Source organism: Hyperolius riggenbachi, chromosome 5 (genome assembly GCF_040937935.1).
Source record: "Hyperolius riggenbachi isolate aHypRig1 chromosome 5, aHypRig1.pri, whole genome shotgun sequence".
NCBI classification, from domain to species: domain Eukaryota; kingdom Metazoa; phylum Chordata; class Amphibia; order Anura; family Hyperoliidae; genus Hyperolius; species Hyperolius riggenbachi.
The window spans coordinates 65,354,749-65,372,444 of NC_090650.1; the positions used below are offsets into that span (position 1 = coordinate 65,354,749).

General features: G+C 45.7%; 1 protein-coding gene across 1 annotated transcript; it reads left to right on the forward strand.

Moving 5' to 3' along the window:
* The first annotated feature begins 6,060 nt into the window (after positions 1 to 6,060).
* LOC137519633 (uncharacterized protein KIAA2012 homolog) lies at positions 6,061 to 16,565 on the forward strand. Its single transcript, XM_068238606.1, has 4 exons — positions 6,061 to 6,193; positions 8,596 to 8,847; positions 12,183 to 12,269; positions 15,239 to 16,565. The coding sequence occupies exons 1-4, from the start codon at positions 6,127 to 6,129 to the stop codon at positions 15,538 to 15,540; spliced, it is 708 nt and encodes a 235-aa protein (XP_068094707.1). The 5' UTR covers positions 6,061 to 6,126; the 3' UTR covers positions 15,541 to 16,565.
* Positions 16,566 to 17,696: the final 1,131 nt, after the last annotated feature.

The following is a 17,696-nucleotide window of genomic DNA, read 5'->3' on the forward strand; positions in this document are numbered from 1 at the left end:
AAAAACATCAAGTGATTAGGTGGTGATGTAGTAGTTATAAAAAAGATATAAAAAATTGTAAATTAACTTCATGAAAAGTGTTTGCATGAGAAGGTGGAGGAGTAATGTGTGTCAGGCAGTGTGATGTGACTGACATAATAGGCCCTGTTTCCTAGCGGTGGTTCTAGGGCCGTAAATGAACATCATGAGGTTCCTGACAGCGGTCGTGAAGCCCACATTGTGTCCAATACACAATTGGGACAGCACAGTTTTCAACCCGGACACCTCTAAAATAATTACATTTTTTTTTTCCCAAATTAATGCAGCTATTGTTGAGCGTAATAGCTGGTGGCGCATGGGCAGCAGCACCTTGTAATGTGTTCCCTGGCAGTGGAAACACACAGACAGCAGCAGGCAATACAGCAGCAGGCAGCGTGAGGAGGATGAGTGTGTGTGGCAGACTGGCATTTGGCAGCAGGCAGGAGTGCAGGTAGCGAGACATAGTAGGCCCTTGGTCCTAGCGGTCGTGAAGCCCACATTGTGTCCAATACACAATTGGGACAGCACAGTTTTCAACCCAGACACCTCTAAATTAATGACATTTTTCCTTTTTTTTTTTTCAAATTAATGCAGCTATTGTTGATCGTAATAGCTGGTGGCGCATGGGCAGCAGCACTTTGTAATGTGTTCCCTGGCAGTGGAGACACAGACAGCAGGATGAAATACAACAGCAGCAGCAGGTGTAGCCTGGTGTGTGCCAGTCGTCACTTCATGTCCCCCTCTCGCCGACAACAGGGGCCATGAATTCGCCTTCCACCCAAGCCTGGTTCATTTTGCGAAACGTCAGTCTGTCCACAGACTTGTGAGACAGACGAGATCGCTTCTCAGTGACGACTTCACCGGCTGCACTGAAGCTACGCTCTGACAGTACGCTGGAAGGGGGGCAGGAGAGCACTTCCATGGCGTACTGCGCAAGCTCGCTCCAGATTGGCAGGTGCTTGACCCAATACTCCATGGGATCAACAGGGGCCACGCTGTCAAGCCCGCTGAAGGACCCCATGTAGTCAGCCACCATGCGGGTCAAGCGCTGCCTGTGACTGTAGAAGGATGCTGCTGCATGCACCTCCTCTCTAGTCCTTGGCAGCTCTACACTCATGTAGAGCTCTTGGGTCAGATACAGCAGGTCTGTGGTGCGCGTGCGCTTGCTGCTGGTGGATGCAGGCACCTGCTGCTGCCTCTGTGCTGGCTGGACAGTGGGGGTGGATGTCTGAGGGAAGGCTTCTTCCAAGCGCTCAACAAGGGACAGCTGCAAGTCCCTCATTTGTTGCGCACGGTCTCCTCCTGCAGGCAGGAACTGGCTGAGCTTCCCCTTCAGACGTGGGTCCAGCATCATGCAGATCCAGATGTCCTCCCTCTGCTTCATCTGGATCACCCTTGGGTCCTTGCGCAGGCACCTCAGCATGTGCGCTGCCATTGGGAAGAGTCTGGCCACGTCTGTTGGCACATCATTGGCATCCCCAGAGCCGAGAGTGCTGTCCTCCTCTGAGGCGGGGGGTTTGGGCTGGTGTGCCGGAGGATGGAAGCGGATCAGAGGAACCTGCAGCTGTTCCGCTGACCCTGCATGGTGGCACCACCTACTGCGTTGTTGGTGCTGCTGCTGCTGCTCTGACAGTGCCGGCCGATGCTGCTCCCCCCTCCTCACCCCCTTCCACCAAGCTGACCCAATGCACGGTGAAGGACAGATAGCGGCCTGTCCCAAACCGGCTGCTCCACGAGTCCATGGTGACGTGGACCCATTGACCCACCCCGTGCTCCTGCCCTCTCCCGACATTGGCCATCACAAGGTGAAGTGCAGGGATGGCTGTGCGTGCAAAATAATGTCTGCTGGGGATTGACCAATCGGGGGCTGCACACATCAGGAACGCACGCATGTCGCTCCCCTCCTGCACAAGGGAATAAGGCAGGAGTTTGGAGCACATGGCCCATGCCAGCAAGCCGTTCAGCTGACGCACGCGACGGCTGATGGAAGGCAGAACCCTGACCACCCCCAGGAAGGTGTCGCTGAGCAGGGTCTGGCGAGGCCTTTTGCTGGCACTGGAAGCAGTGGAGGGAGCAGAGGAGGCCACTTTCGGACTGCCAGGACAGGCCTCAGTGTCGGCGGCAGGAGTTGCAGAGGGAGGAGGAGCAGTGCGTTGCTGACACACTCCTGCTGCCGATGGCTTCGCAGTGGTGGCAGGTCTGCCACTGCCAGCTTCCTTCAACTTCACGAACTCCACATGCTCGTGAAAGGTGATTGACCAGAGAGGTGGTGCCAAACGCAGAGGCCTCCTTCCCTCTGCTGAGCTGTTTGCGGCACTGGTTGCAGGTGGCATACTTGCACTCCAAATATGTAAGGGTGAAAAAATTCCATATTGGGGAGGTGAAGTTGCCCCTTCGGCTGGAAGGTGCTGCTGCCGCTGGTCTCCCTGTTGTGGTTGGGGGGGTTCTTGGTGCGGCTGGTGGTGGCACTGGCATAAATCGTCTCCTGATCAGCACGCTGTGTGGCCTGCATACCACACCCACTTGTGATCCTTCCCATTCCTGCGATGCTGATCTTTCTAGCAATGCACGCAGACGCATCCTCCTCCTCCTCCTCAGAGCTGATGACATCCCCACTCCCAGGACATGGCACCAAGTCTTTGTCCTGCACCCTGTCATCATCATCCTCCCCCTCCACAAACATGTCCTGCTGGGATCCCCCAAACTCCCCTTCTGCATGCATGGGCGGATGGACAGTCATCACTGTCTGACTGTCCAAAGCATCACCCCCCAAAGTGCCCATGAGCATTCCTTCCTCTGCCAATTCTTCCGCAAAAGCATTCCATAACCCCGCTGTGCTTTGGGATATAAAGGTGCTGAGTGACAGGGTGTTTATGTCGCCCGCTGGGGCTGGAGAACTGCACTCCTCCTCCTGCTCCCCAGGCAGTGCTGGTCGTCTGCTGCTGCTCTTGCGAACAGGAGTGGTGACGGGGATGGAGGACTCGTTTCCAGAGCTAATGGTGGCCTGCTCATCCACCATCAGTTCCACTACAGCGTCTGCGCCCTTCTCCTCAATAGGACGGCTACGACCTGCCGGTGGGAGGAACATCTGGGCCACATGTTGCTGCTGCTGCTGCTGTGTCTCTGCAGCGTGACTCCCAGCTGTTGGGCGGCCAAGGCGTCCACGGCCAGTGGCTAATGGCGGAATAGCCACTGGTGCAGACGCAGAACTGCACATGGTGATGGTGGCGCGGCTGCCACGCCCACGACCTCCTCTCTTGGCGATGGCCTTGCTGCCCTTGCTGCCCCTGCCCAAACCACGGCTGCCGGCGCCAGACATATTTTTAATATTATACAAATGAAAAATAAAACTTATGTATGTAAAGGCGAGTAATACAAGTGTGGTACTTTAATGTGGTGGGACTGGTGGTGGTGGGTGTGTGAGGTGACGGACAGGTGTACTCTACAGCAGAGATCGGTGTAGCGCTAACGAGTGAGTGCGCACTGCGCACACAAAGACCCTAGCTGACGCTGACTGACGGTGTCCCTATACACAGACTACAGTTAAAGTCAGCGAATACACAATAGAAGTAATATATAAACAATAGGACGGGTGTAGCACTAACGAGAGGGTGCGGACAGCGCAGATGTGCACTGCGCACACAAAGACCCTAGGTAACGCGGTGAAGGACGGTACCTATACACAGACTACAGAACAGTACACTACAGTACTACTAACTAAACAATAGAAGAATCTAGCTAAATAATACAACAGGTGTGACTAGATTACAGAGAGCAGATACAGCAGGACAGGTATAGCATTAAATCTGGGCCTTGAGAACTACAAAATAGTACAAATCTATTGTAACACAGAAGTAGTAGTAGTACAGGAGTAGAGTAGGACAGGTGATAGCACAGGTAAGTTAACTAGAGACTAGAGCACAGAGCAGGGCGGGCTGCCTTGCCTAGGCACAGGGCCTAACTGCTGGCTGCCTGCAGGCCTGCAGCAGCACCAGTGACAGTCTCTCTCCCTCCCTAGTCCCCCTAGTAATCACCCAAACTAAACTACCGAAAATACAATCTATCTACAATACAAAGCAATACAGTTGAAGATCAAGTGTTGGAGTGTAAAAACGCTAGGTTTAGAACAATAGCAATGCACTTGCACACAGACAAAAAGCACTGGAGCAGTTCTATCAGTACTATCAGTCAGTAAGTCGCAAGCAGGACGAGTGAGGCAAGATGGCGTCCGCTATTTATAGAGGGGGGGGTGTAATGATCGCTGCTGCAGCAGCTATTGCTGGAAGTAGTGCTGCAGCTCAGGCAGTTCTGATCTATTTCCATGCAAGTTGCATAGCTTTGTCTGTCTTTCCCTGCTGTCGGCTTGTGACTGATTATCATTCACCTGTGTGGGAATCTGCATGTCTGCTCCCATTGGATGACCTCAGTATAAAGATCTGCTTCCTGCAGGGTTTCCTTGGGTTTTCATAGCTTCAGCTTAAGCCTGTCTTGCTGTCGCTTTAGCCCCCGATCGTGTTTCTTGTTAAAGATACTTTGCTGGTCTTTGCATCATATATTGGTTCATTGCCAATATATATGCATACCAGAACGTTTATTATTTTCCTTGTATTTGTGTTGCGTTGATTTATCAGTGTTGCTGATATATACGTACACGAACTGTTTATTTCCTGTGTTCAGTTAGTCAGTTTTCCAGCACGTTTTGGTAGTTTGCGCGTACCGTGAACACCCGTGCTGAGCTAGTTATCCTGTTCCTGGTCCTGTTTGTGGATTGCGTTCATCTCTGCGAAGAGATAACGAATCCTTCTGAATCCTGTTCTGTTCCTGTTTGTGGATTGCGTTCATCTCTGCGAAGAGATAACGAATCCTTCTGAATCCTGTTCTGTTACTGTTTGTGGATTGCGTTCATCTCTGCGAAGAGATAGCGAATCCTTCTGAGTCCTGTTCCCTGTATTACTCCAGTCCTAGTCAGCGTTCCTGCTTATGTCATATATCGGTTCATTGCCGATATATACATATGTTAGTCAGAAGTTACAAATAGTTTCATTGATAGCTGTAATTGTAATACGCTAGGAAAACATACTTATTGTATATTTATCTGTGTTACGTTCATCTATCTTAATCCTGCTATTTTCTGACTGTCCTGTCCTGTCTTTGTGAGGCACGCCATCGCCGCAGCGCATTGGCTGCCTCATTCCAGTCTGTCTGGTTTTGGACGCTTGCTGTCGCTAAGTAGCCGCTAGCTAGCAAGCGTTCATTCTGTCTACCTGTCCTGATCTCCTCAGTTCTGGTTTATGCGCTCAGCGCTACTTTGCGCTGAGACGTTATAACGAAAGCATTGTTTGTGGCTGTCAGATCTGCACCGGCTCTGTGCGCCACAATCTCCTATTGGAGTCAGTCCTCCCCTCCACTATACTAGGGATAGCCTGTTTCCTGGTGCTAGTGTGTGTACCTCCTCCACGCCAGCTCATGCGTTGCATGCTGACTGTGGAGAATACACCACCAAGCCTCACAGGGGGCTTGTCCATGCTCCCCCTCTGTGATTGGCTGCAGTCAGAGGGCTTTGAGCCCTCTGATTTGCTGGTGAGGACTCGAGATGACGTCTGGCGTGCCGCTAATAGCTCGTGACGCTATCCGAGCTCGGATAGCTAGGATAACTCCGGATAGCTGCTTGCTATCCGAGTGCGCTCGGATAGCACAGCCCAGATAGCTAATACTATTCGAGCTCGGTATTCGAATTAGAATAGTGGAAAAAGAGCTAGGATATCCGAGTAACGTGGAGATCCTAGCTCAGATGAGCACCACTGCTGTCTTGTAATACATTTCTCAATAACTACAATGAATGCTTCATCTGTAACGACTTTCATAGTCACCAGTGACAATTTTTTTTTTTTTTTGGACTTGTATTGATATTGTCTTTATTGCTGCATTTGATGTTTACAGTACTACTTACAACTTAGACAATTTATTTTTTATATATATTTACAGACCATGTTGGAAGGCCGTTATGATAAGGGCAGAAGAGAGGAAAAGAGGATCGTATTGGGCCAGCTCTCTGACGGTCTTCGCTCCAGGTTCAATCGCACATGGTCTGTAAAGAAATTACAGACCATGTGGAGTGATTTCAAATCTAAAACTCCAGGAGCAGTGAGGAGAATAAAACGTGACATTAGGAGATGTAAGTAAATTCTTTGTTTTGATATTTCTATATCATTTTTTATTTACATTGACTATTCTCATCTTTAGCATAACCAGCCCTAAATACACTCACCTTAAAGGGAAGGTTCAGGGAGGGGAGTAAAAAAATAGAAATCCATTTCCACTTACCTGGTGCTTCCTCCAGCCCGTGGCAGGCAGGAGGTGCCCTCGCCGTCGCTCCGCAGGCTCCCGCTGGTCTCCGGTGCCCGACCCGACCTGGCCAGGCACTTCTGCGTCCCACGCCGGCGCGCTGACGTCATCGGACGTCCGCTGGGCTGTACTGCGCATGACGTCAGCGCGCCGGCGTGGGACGCAGAAGTGCCGGGCATTGGAGCACAGAAGAGCCCGACCTGGCAGCCGGCCTGGCCAGGTCGGGTCGGGCACCGGAAACCAGCGGGAGCCTGCGGAGCGACGGCGAGGGCACCTCCTGCCTGCCACGGGCTGGAGGAAGCACCAGGTAAGTGGAAATGGATTTCTATTTTTTATCCCCCCTCCCTGAACCTTCACCTTTAATGATTTTTAGGAACACCATTATGGAGTTTGGCTCATGTTCACCTTCACAAGTGCCTTAATTCTACGTGGCATTGATGCAGGAAGGTGCTGAAAGCATTCTTTAGAGATGTTGGCCCATATTGATAGGATAGCATTTTGCAGTTGATGGAGATTTGTTGGATGGACATCCAGGGCACGAAGCTCCCGTTCCATCACATCCCAAAGATGTTCTATTGGGTTGAGATCGGATGACTGTGGGGGCCATTTTAATACAGTGAACTCATTGGCATTTTCAAGAAACCTTTTTTTTTGTTTTTTTTTTTTTTTTTTTTTTTTTTTGTGATATGGTGCATTATCTTGCTGCAAGTATCCATCAGAGGATGGGTACATGGTGGTCATGAAGGATGGACATGGTCAGAAACAATGCTCAGGTAGCCCGTGGCATTTAAATGATGACCAATTTGCACTTAGGGGCCTAAAGTGTGCCAATAAAACATCCCTCACACCAGTACATCACCACCACCAGCCTGCACAGTTGTAGCAAGGCATGATGGACATGGGCAGCACGGTGTTATAGTGGTTAACGCTCTCGCCTTGCAACGCTGGGTCCATGGTTTGAATACCAGCCAAGTCAACATCTGCAACGAGTTTGTATATTTTGCCCATATCTCCGTGTGTTTCCTCTTGGCACTCTGGTTTCCTCCCACATCCCAAAAATATACAGATCAGTTAATTGGCTTCTCCCTAAAAAATGTCCGTAGACTATGATGCCTGCACTATACAATACATACATAAACATATGATTATGGTAGGTACTAGATTGTGAGCCTCTCTGAGGGACAGTTAGTGACAAGAGAATACACTCTGTACAGCGCTGAGTAATATGTCGGCGCTATATAAATACTGAAATAAAGAAATAATTAATGATGGTTCCATGTTGTCATTCTTTTTACAACAAAATCAGAGTCTATCGAGAATGATAGCACCGGGCAACATTTTTCAAATCAACTGTCTACATTTGCTGAGCTTTGGCAAATTGTACCCTCTTTATCCCATTTGTAGTGGAGATGAGTGCTACCCGGTGGGTTCTTCTGCTACAGTAGCCCATGTGCCTCAAGGTTGTGCATGTTGTGGCTTCACAAATGCTTTGCTGCATACCTTGTTTTTAATGAGTGGTTATTTCAGTTAACGTTGCTCTTCTATCAGCTTGAATCAGTTGGCCCATAATCCTCTACCCTCTATGTAACGATAGGTGTAACACAGAGAGGGTTCTGATTACCGGTGATCTGCAGTATCACCGAGAATGCAGATATATACCTGATTATTGATGATCTGCAGTATCACCGATAATCAGATATATCTCTAACCTCTGGACACCTGAGAGATGATAGTGTTCGGTGCAACAGTATATATTGAGCCAAACACCTATAGGATAGGTGCTAGACAGTAAGAGCAAGTACTCTGGATCAGATTCCTTCCACAGGCCTGATGCTCCCCAAGGGGCGGAGCCAGGCTGAGAATAGTGGGAAGGACAGAACGTGAGTGACACCAATGAGGGAGTGTCACTAACAGGTCTGGGAACTGCCTCTAACAGTGAGGCCAGTTCTCGAGGTCGGACAAGCCAGGTCATTAACACACAGACAGATAAGGTACAGATTCAGGAGACAGATACGGAATCCAATGGACAGGCAGAGTTCAGCAACGGGGTATCATAATAACTGCATTAATCATAAATTGAAGGGGTGTTCCTAATAATTCTTTAGGTAAGGCTATATACTTATATTGATAACGTCTATCATTCACTTTGTGTAGTTATTGTTCCCCAATGCAATGTTTACCTTTACTTAGTATGTGTTTTTTTTTTGATAATTTTCCAACATTCTTTTCCAGCTCGTCATCATCGTAGGACAGCACGACTGCAGGAGCCGGCACGTTCCTCCTCTTCTCCACCCTCTTCAGCCAACATCACTCCCAGGACCAGCCCTGATCGCAGCCCTCCTACCGGTGACTCAGCTGAGCCAGTGGAAACTCCTGCTGCTGCAGATGAAACCGCTGCTGCAGCTGAAACGGCTGCTCCTCCTACTGCACAGAAACACAGAGGCCGGAGTAGGAAACGTAGGCGCCGTAGCCGATCGGTTGCATGTAAGTTTTTTTTTTCTTCATGATGTTGAAAGTAAGCATTGGTAAGGAAATGACCGCACTCTGTATGTTATCAAAGTTGTGAATCCGACTGCTTCAGCATTTTTTTGTTTACCTTGTACTTCAAAGTTTTCATTTGCCTCAGTAAGTCACTGTCATAGACGGTTTCCATGCTGTAAGCAATATTTCTTAACAATGGCAGCAGTTATATTAATAACAGGGCACATCATTGTTTGCAAAACAGAGTTGTTCATGTTCAGTACTGTGCTGCAGTCCAGTACATTACTTCAGAAGTAAGATAAAATAGGCAAAAGTGCAAAATAGAATAGAAGGCGTAAGTGAATAATACATATGGACTGTGTGAGGACCCTCTTCAGATGGTAAGCATTGTAGCAGGAACAGAGCAACTCCAAGCAGGTTTATATGCAAACATAAATCAAAGTTTATTTTGGCAGCAGGTTCACAAACAACAGTTTGCAGTTCAGTAATAAAGTAATTCCACCAAAACAAAGGTAAGGCCAACTCCGGCCGGGTGCTTACTTTCAGCGTTGAGTAACACACAAATGTCAGTCCAAACACATGCAGTCCCCTGCATCAGCTTCTCAGCAGAGCTACTTCCTGGAAACAAACGAAAACCTTTTCTGTCCAGACTGACAGAACCTGCTGGACACACCCTGTGACAAATCAACGTTTATTCGTCCTAAAAAAGTAGTTAGAGCCTTATAAAATATTCCCTGTTGCCACTATTAAAAAAATGACAGCAGATAGGGAAAGGCTTGGTTTATAAAAAGACCAGGGAAGCCTGGGGTTAACAGTTCCTCTCCCTGGTCAAATGTAGAAAATGCTCTTATTACCTAGTTTTTTCAAACCTCCGTGTGACAAAGGTTCCTGGGCATTCAGGGACCCCCAAGCAGGCAGAAAGAGGGAAATCTCACACCTTCACTGCCTAACCCAGACTTGGTGGCTCCTCAGCTCCTTACATGAAAAGAGCAGCCACAGGAGGTCCTGCTAACATCCTGCAGAAGCCACTTAGAGACTACAGCTGGCTTTCTCAGTGACTAGTAGGAAACCTATCTGTGACCTCACAAATATGAAATCCATCTTTTATCATAAAGATGACTTCCCAAATAGGCAACGGCCTGTAGAACCCGCTTATTCTGAAATTTTGAACCAACCGCACGCTTGGATGTTTCTGATTTCAAGGTAAGCCCTGCCAAAGCAGAGATATGCATTTTGGGGTCACCGTTCACTCTAAACCCCCCAAGTTTGGTATCAACGTTCTTGATAAATTCTGACAAACCTAAAAATGTTATTAGATTTAACATAACTTGTACGGTTTGCAGATGAGCACACTTATCATGATTCAGGTAAATTCTTGCCTCTATGAGAGGGGCAGAGACCTCGTGTTCCAAAGAGGTGTGTGATCCACGCCCCCTAACCCCTCCTTGCTGGAGTGGGGGCTATAACCAGACAGAGCCCAGAAAGCTCTGGGTCCTTTACCTTCAATCTGATGCCTAGTAACATCCTGGCAGCTCGCAGGGACACGGGCCAAAACCTCCATCTTCGAACTTTCTAACAAAGGCCTGTTGGCCGCATGGCAACCGCCATTTTGGGACTTTCGCCAAAGACTTGCGATTGCCGCAGGGACTACCAATAACGGTATTTAAACTGTATATTCAGACATTCTGTTTCTCTTCCTCTCTTCTCTCTGTCCAATCAATCTGTTCTAAAATAAGCTGTGTGTATGTAGTTTAGAAATAAACTAAAGATTTTATCGTTCAGTTGTGTGCCTTTTCTGGTCATCTGATTGCTGCTATAACGGATCTGCCCTCTGAAGAGTCAGTCATACTACCGCATTGTTTTATGATTTGCTTATAAATTGTTTGCTAGCTAGGTTGTAAATAACCGTTTCTTCCTTCTAGGATTAGCTAGTACCAGATTTCCTGTGCGAAATCGATAACTTTCGTTTCTCGATTGTAAATACAATTCGAGATTGCATCATATAGGGACCCAGTAACCGTTCTTTAACGTCACATTGCTCAGTCTTTAAGCCGTCGGAAGTGACTATTCCCCGAACGGTGACTTGGGCGTGTTGAACGTGATTGGGCTGGCTACCGTATTATGATAGCGGGAGTCTCTTTCTTCCCTGAACTTGAGAGAGTGGTGGCAGTTTATTACCCGATTTCCAGCGTGAAACCGATTTTTTTAGTTTACCGATTGTATATACAATCAGAATTGTACATGTATGGGCACCTCCAACCAATCTTAACCGTTTACTACGCACACAGTGAATTTGCCTCCAGCAGTCTCTAGTGCATGAGACCTGCATGTCAACAGTGGCCTAGTAATACGGGATTGGTGGATGTTTGTCCCATTACATATTGTCGGCAGCAGCAAGACCAATCCTTATTGTCAGTCTGTTCACCGTACTTCCTGCGTATGCTAACGGGAGCAGATTAGACGGGATTGGCACGCTCTGTCTCCTTTTTCATTTTCTATTTTACCTCTGACGATCCAGCAACCGATCTCGTTGTCCGTCTGCGCCCGTACTTCCTGCGTACGCTAACGGTAGCAGATCTCGACGGGATCGCGGGGCTGGATTGTCACACACCCCTCCTCACCTCTTCCTCTCCAGAGACTTGTTAGCTCTGTTGTTAACCCTTTGTGGGCTAGACAGGCAGCAGTCCACAAATATAATGCATACTATATTCCACCCAGGACCTGGCGACCAGATGCACCCACCCTGCTCTACATCTGGTCAGCTCCGGACCCTTCTCAAGGCTTTAACCCCTGTCACTCCTGACAGTCAGCAAAAGCCTATCCTCCGGAGCTGCTACAGGATGTAGCGCCTGAACCTGGGTGCAACATACCGTCCATCGCACATCACTTGTGACAAAGAGAGTGGCACCTTCCCAGCCACTTTGTCACAACTGATATAATATGGATTCATGTGAAATTTATAAAAAGTATATATTTAACAAGGGTTAATAGGTCAGTTCCCAGTGTAGGTGGTGAAATGGTGTTATAATGGGTAATTAACTTTTTGCGCATTCTCTTGCCTTTAATGATTAGGTGATTGTCTTGCTATGCCCTGTTTAGTTCTTCAAGTTCGATTCAAAACTTTAAGTTTAATTTGACATAATAATTTATGTAAGGTAATCATTGGATTGCTGTATGTACTGTGAAAGGTTGAAAAGGTTTACCATTGTACTAGAAAGAATTGACTTGCACTGTAGACCTTGTCTGGTTAAAAAGCTATTTGTTCTGTAAAAATTTGGGTTTTTGTTGTAATTAGATCGTTCAGTCGTTTATAATACCATGTTTTTCATTTTCCATAGCTTCATTGTCTGTGGAACATAGGCACAACCTCCGCCGCGCCAGCAGGAGTACAGCTGGTAGAAGCACATCCACCACACCAGTTGATCGTAAGTTCGACTTACATTTTTATAGCATAAAGATTCAGCAAGTAGGAAGGAACTGATACACTACTGTATGACAGTTTTCATACACCATTTTTCTCAGCTGGCATTGTTCTACACTCCCATGCTTCTCAGCGTTATACACAACTGGGTTGTAACAAATGTATAGTATATAAATTACTGATAATGGTAATTTGTCGAATTTTTCCACATTAAATAGTTACACTCATTGGAAGGATTATTTTGAACGCCGTACTAATATGGTGTTTCACCCACTTTTCCCTTCAGACCACACTTAATTCTATGAGGCATAGATCTTGCATTTGATGGAGATTTGTGGGATGGACATCCAGGGCACGAAGCTCCTGTTCCATGACATCCCAAAGATGCTCTATTGGGTTGAGATCTGGTGACTGTGGGGACATTTAAGTATAGTGAACTCATTGTCATGTTCAAGAAACCATTTTGAAATTATTCTTTGTGACATGGTGCATGATCCTGCTGGAAGTGGCCGTCAGATGATGGGTACATGGTGGTCATGAAGGGATGGACATGGTCAGAAACAATGCTCAGGTAGCCCGTGGCATGTAAATGATGCCCCATTGGCAATTTGGCACTAAGGGCCCTAAAGTGTGGCAAGAAAAGATCTCCCAAAAATTTAAAGAACCACCGTCAGCCTACACGGTGGTAAGAAGGCATGATGGTCCCAGGTTCGCAATCTTTTCTCGCCACATTCTGAATCTATCGAGACTCATAACACCAGGCAACATTTTGCCAGTCTTCATTTGGACAATTTTGGGAGACTTGCTCAAATTGTAGCCTCTTTACCATTTGTAGTGGAGATGAGTGGTACCCGCTTGGGTCTTCTGCTGCTGTAGGCCATCCCTTTGATGGTTGTGCGATTTGTGGCTTCACCAATCGTTTTCTGCATATGTCAGTTGTAACAAAATGCATTCAGTGTTAATCAACAATGATTACACAGTGACTACTTAGATAACGGGCCAACTTCCAATTAGACCGTCGACCAAAAAATATTTGCAATATATCTGAAATCAATTTTCAAAAATCTGCACATTCACCATGTCAACATGAATAGTAGTATAAAACAAAGCTAAGAATTGACTCTTGGGCGCATGTGCAACACTATCAAAAGATAAATTTCATGAAAAAGGTTATTTTAAATATAATAATCTAAACAACATTTAATTTAGACATACAACACAAGCGGCTAAAACTTGCCTGCTGACATCATGTGAGAGGTTTTGGGGCTGCATTCCCCGGACCCGCTAACTAGTGAGGATTAAAATGTCCTTGCTAAGGGTCTTACAAGTTTATTCTAAGTCGGAAAATGGATGGTGTCATTGAATGATAAAGTTACAGTTGCAAAGCTTAAAATGAACCTCTGGACTAAAAATCTCCTCAGCAGAACTGAAAAGGCTTTGTGTTTCTAACAGTTTCACAGCATTAGAACTTTTTTTTTCTTACCAAAGAAACATTTTTTAGCGGAATTTTTAGCAAAGATCTGTCCTTCAAATAAAAAAAAAACAGGGCTTTTTTACCCTGATTCTGTGAAGAGCATGATGGGATTTTGTATTTTGTTAATCACGTTGCCTAGCAACTGGGAGAGGTGATCAGGACACAGGACAGTTGGAACTGCGTGTCATGCTCCCTATCTCCTCCTTTCAAACAAAAATATGGCTGCCATCATGAAATCACACACCTTTGCCTGTCCTTTTAAAACAGTGTGCTTAAGAGATTATAATACCTATCTATTTTAATTTACATAACTACTGTAACTTGTACATATGACAGTATGTTTGTTTAGGCTAGAGTTCCTCTTTAAGGTCCAGTGTTAGTATCACAGATCCCCACAAGGCAAAAGTAGCACTTGAGAAAATAAATATTTCAGCTCGTTCTTTTGATTATTAGTAGTGCACACCCCCCCCCCCCATTTTCTACACGCTACTCCTCCTACAGTTTTATGGGTAAAAGCGCCAAAATTTCCACACTTATTCGTCGTTTGTGCTTTATTAAGCGTTCCCACACTCTGGGCCCTTGCAGCGGATCCTGGAAGACCCCTGTTTCCGTATGGACTTTGACAGATAAAAATTTCAAATCGCTGCCACTCCGACAATTTTGAAGCTACAACCCCCTTACTCGGAACACATATTGTTGGTGTCAACCCAAATACAAATATTTTTTTTTGGGGGGGGTCATCCCAAAGTGGGTGGAGTTATTAACGGCCAAAAAAAATGTATCAATTTCCTATACGCTACTCCTACCAGAGTTTAAGGAGTAGAAATCTGAAACCCCATATTTCAAATAGACTTTTATTGGAAAATTTGAAACTATTGCCACTCGTAAAGCTTTGTTACAGTTACAAGTTACACTCACCAAACTTGGGTCACTTGGTCATGGAGTGAAGCTGAAACATTATGTCACATTTTGGGGACTAAAAAAATAGGGCGGAGCAACAAAAAGTCAATCTCATTTTCCCTAGTGACTTCAATGAGTAAATGTAAACAGCTGTAATTCTCAACGTATTAAAGACAGACTTCCCATACTTGGTTGGCACACTGGGTCACTGGGTGACTGGGGTTAAAATTGGTCAAGTTAGGCGGAGCCACATACAGTCAATCAGACACATAGACAACATCATGTGGCAGTGTCGGACTGTGAGGGGGAAAAACTGAGCAAAAATTGGCCAAGCTGCAGTAACCCAATGCTATCACACCCAAAGCAAACCTTCAGCAAGTCTTCTTTACTGTGAGCAGCAACACTTGATTATTACTGCTGCTTGGCCAGCAAGTGTATTTCTTCAGTTTTTCCAGCTCCCGGTCCGACCCTGTCCTGTGGTTTCCTCTTAAACGACAACGTCTAGTTTTTACATTGAAATGTGATCGCAGTTGACTTTTATTAGTACTTAGGGTTAATGCATATTGAATTTTTTTTTTTTTTCATCTTTTGTTTTCCAGGCACAGGAAATGTCAGTGAACGTATGGGTCAGTTTGAAGTTCAGGTTCAGGGTCTAACTTCAACACTAGCTTTATGGAAGTCAGAGTATGAAAGCGGGATGCAGCAACAAAGGGCAGAATTTGAAAATCGCCTGCAACAACTGGAAGCCCAATTTAACCAACATGTGGCGAATATGGTTCAACAAAGAGAGGCGGCAGAGGCAGAAGCTGAGGTTCAGCGGCAGAGGGTATTGCAGTACAGACAGGAGGCACAGCAGCTGCATGAGTCTTTTTCCCAGCTTGCTGGGAAAAGAAGAATGTAACTTGTTCCTGAAGTCTTGCTCAAGACAGAAGAAAATCATAGAGATGATAAACCTGAATGGTTTTCTTTTGGCTCTGTTTGTGCTGTGGGCGGAGAGAAGGCTTACTCTGCTTCACTCGCGCATACAGCATCTCCTTCTCTAAGTGTGGCCATAGGTTGAATGCTGCACAGTCACTGCATCAAGATGATTATGCAGGTCTTTTGTGTTGTTCTGATGATGGTTGACTCTGACTGTTCTCATCATTAATCCCTTGTGTTTATCTGAAAATGTTATTGCTTTTTAACTTCAAGCCTTACAGTGGTTTGCAAAAGTATTCGGCCCCCTCGAATTTTTCCACCTTTTGTGACATTACTGTCACAAACATAAATACTGTATATTCTGGCGTATAAGACTACTTTTTAAACCTTGAAAATCTTCTGAAAAGTCAGGGGTCGTCTTATACGGCGGGTGTAATTGATGCATGGTGACACGCTCTATCCTGTTACCGATTTTCATATCTCGCTGCTGGGGACTGTAGTGAAACGGCGCAGGCGCACATGTGCGCGATCTGAGAGGCAGAGAAGGAGGTAAATAGGGGAAGGCCAGAAGGTGAAAGAGGCGTGTTTTATGGCCATAACGCAGTCTATTCTTCCATGCCGCTCTGATAAACAGGGAGACGAGGAGTGTTGACCAATCCAACCAGTCAATCGCCTATATACTGTTATATACTGGGCACCACGTACAGTACAGCACCAGTATCTGTTCATACATAGCACCAGCATATGATATTTTTTATTTGGTGTTCATTGGAAGAAGTGTAGTCTTATACAGCGAGTATATCCCAAACTCTATATTTTAACTGGAAAAGTTGGGGGGTCGTCTTATACACCCTGTGGTCTCATACGACAGAATATACGGTAATTTTTTTTTTATTCCACCTCAAAGAACAGTATATAGTGTTGTATACATACACGTGAGAAAAGGCTCGAAAATCGTACATGATTCCAAAAACTTTTAAAAAACAAAATAAATAACTGCTTAGTGAAGTTTGGTGTGCGTAATTATTCAGCCCCCAAAGTAAATACTTTGTAGAACCACATTTTGCTGCAATTACAGATGCCAGTCTTTTAGGGCATGTCTCTACCAGCTTTGCACATCTAGCGACTGAAATCCTTGCCCATTCTTCTTTGCAAAACAGCTCCAGCTCAGTCAGATTAGATGGACAGCGTTTGCGAACAGCAGTTTTCATATCTTGCTACTGATTCCCGTTTGGATTTCAATCTGGACTTTGAGTTGCCCATTCAAACACATGAATATATATATATTTTTTTTAACCATTGTAATTTGGTGCCCTGGCTTTCTGTTTAGGGTCATTGTCCTGCTGGAAGGTGAACGTCCACCCAAGTCTCCAGTCTTTTGCAGACTTCAAGAGGTTTTTTTCCAAGATTTCAAGAATGGCAGCAGTACAATTTTTTTGTCGACAAACGGCTGCTTTACATTTCTCAATAACTTTAACCCCGACCTGTTTGTTGTGTTATTTAGTCATCATGGTGTTGTTGCTCACAATATTGTCTTTTTCAACCTCTGAGGCCATCACAGAACTGACATTCGAATACACACAGGTGCACTGTAATTAGTCATTAGCACTCATCAGGCAATGTGTATGGTCAATTGACTGCTCTCTGACTGCTCTCAGAGCAAAGGGGGCTGAATAATTACTCACACCCCACTTTTCAATTAATTATTTCCAAAAAATTTTTGAAATCATGCATGTTTTTCATGCCACTTCTCATGGACACCACTTTGTATTGGTCTTTCACGTGGAATTAAAATAAAACAGATTCATGTTTGTGGCAGTAATGTGACAAAATGTGGTAAACTTCAAGGGGGCCGAATACTTTTGCAAGCCACTGTAACTTGAAGTGCGTTGCTGTTAATTCATTCAGGTCTGGGTCTGGGTGAGATGTCAATTCCAGAACGTTGTACTTGTACCTCTGCTGCATGAATGCCTAATTGCCTTAGTGGATTTTGATTAGTGTTTTGGGTCGTTGTCTTGTGGCAAGTTTCAATCCTGGCGCAGCTTCAGATTTATCACTGATTCTGACACATTGGTCCCCTGATACTGATACTGAGTTGAATCCATGCGTCCCTCAACTTTGAAAAGATTTCCAGTCCCT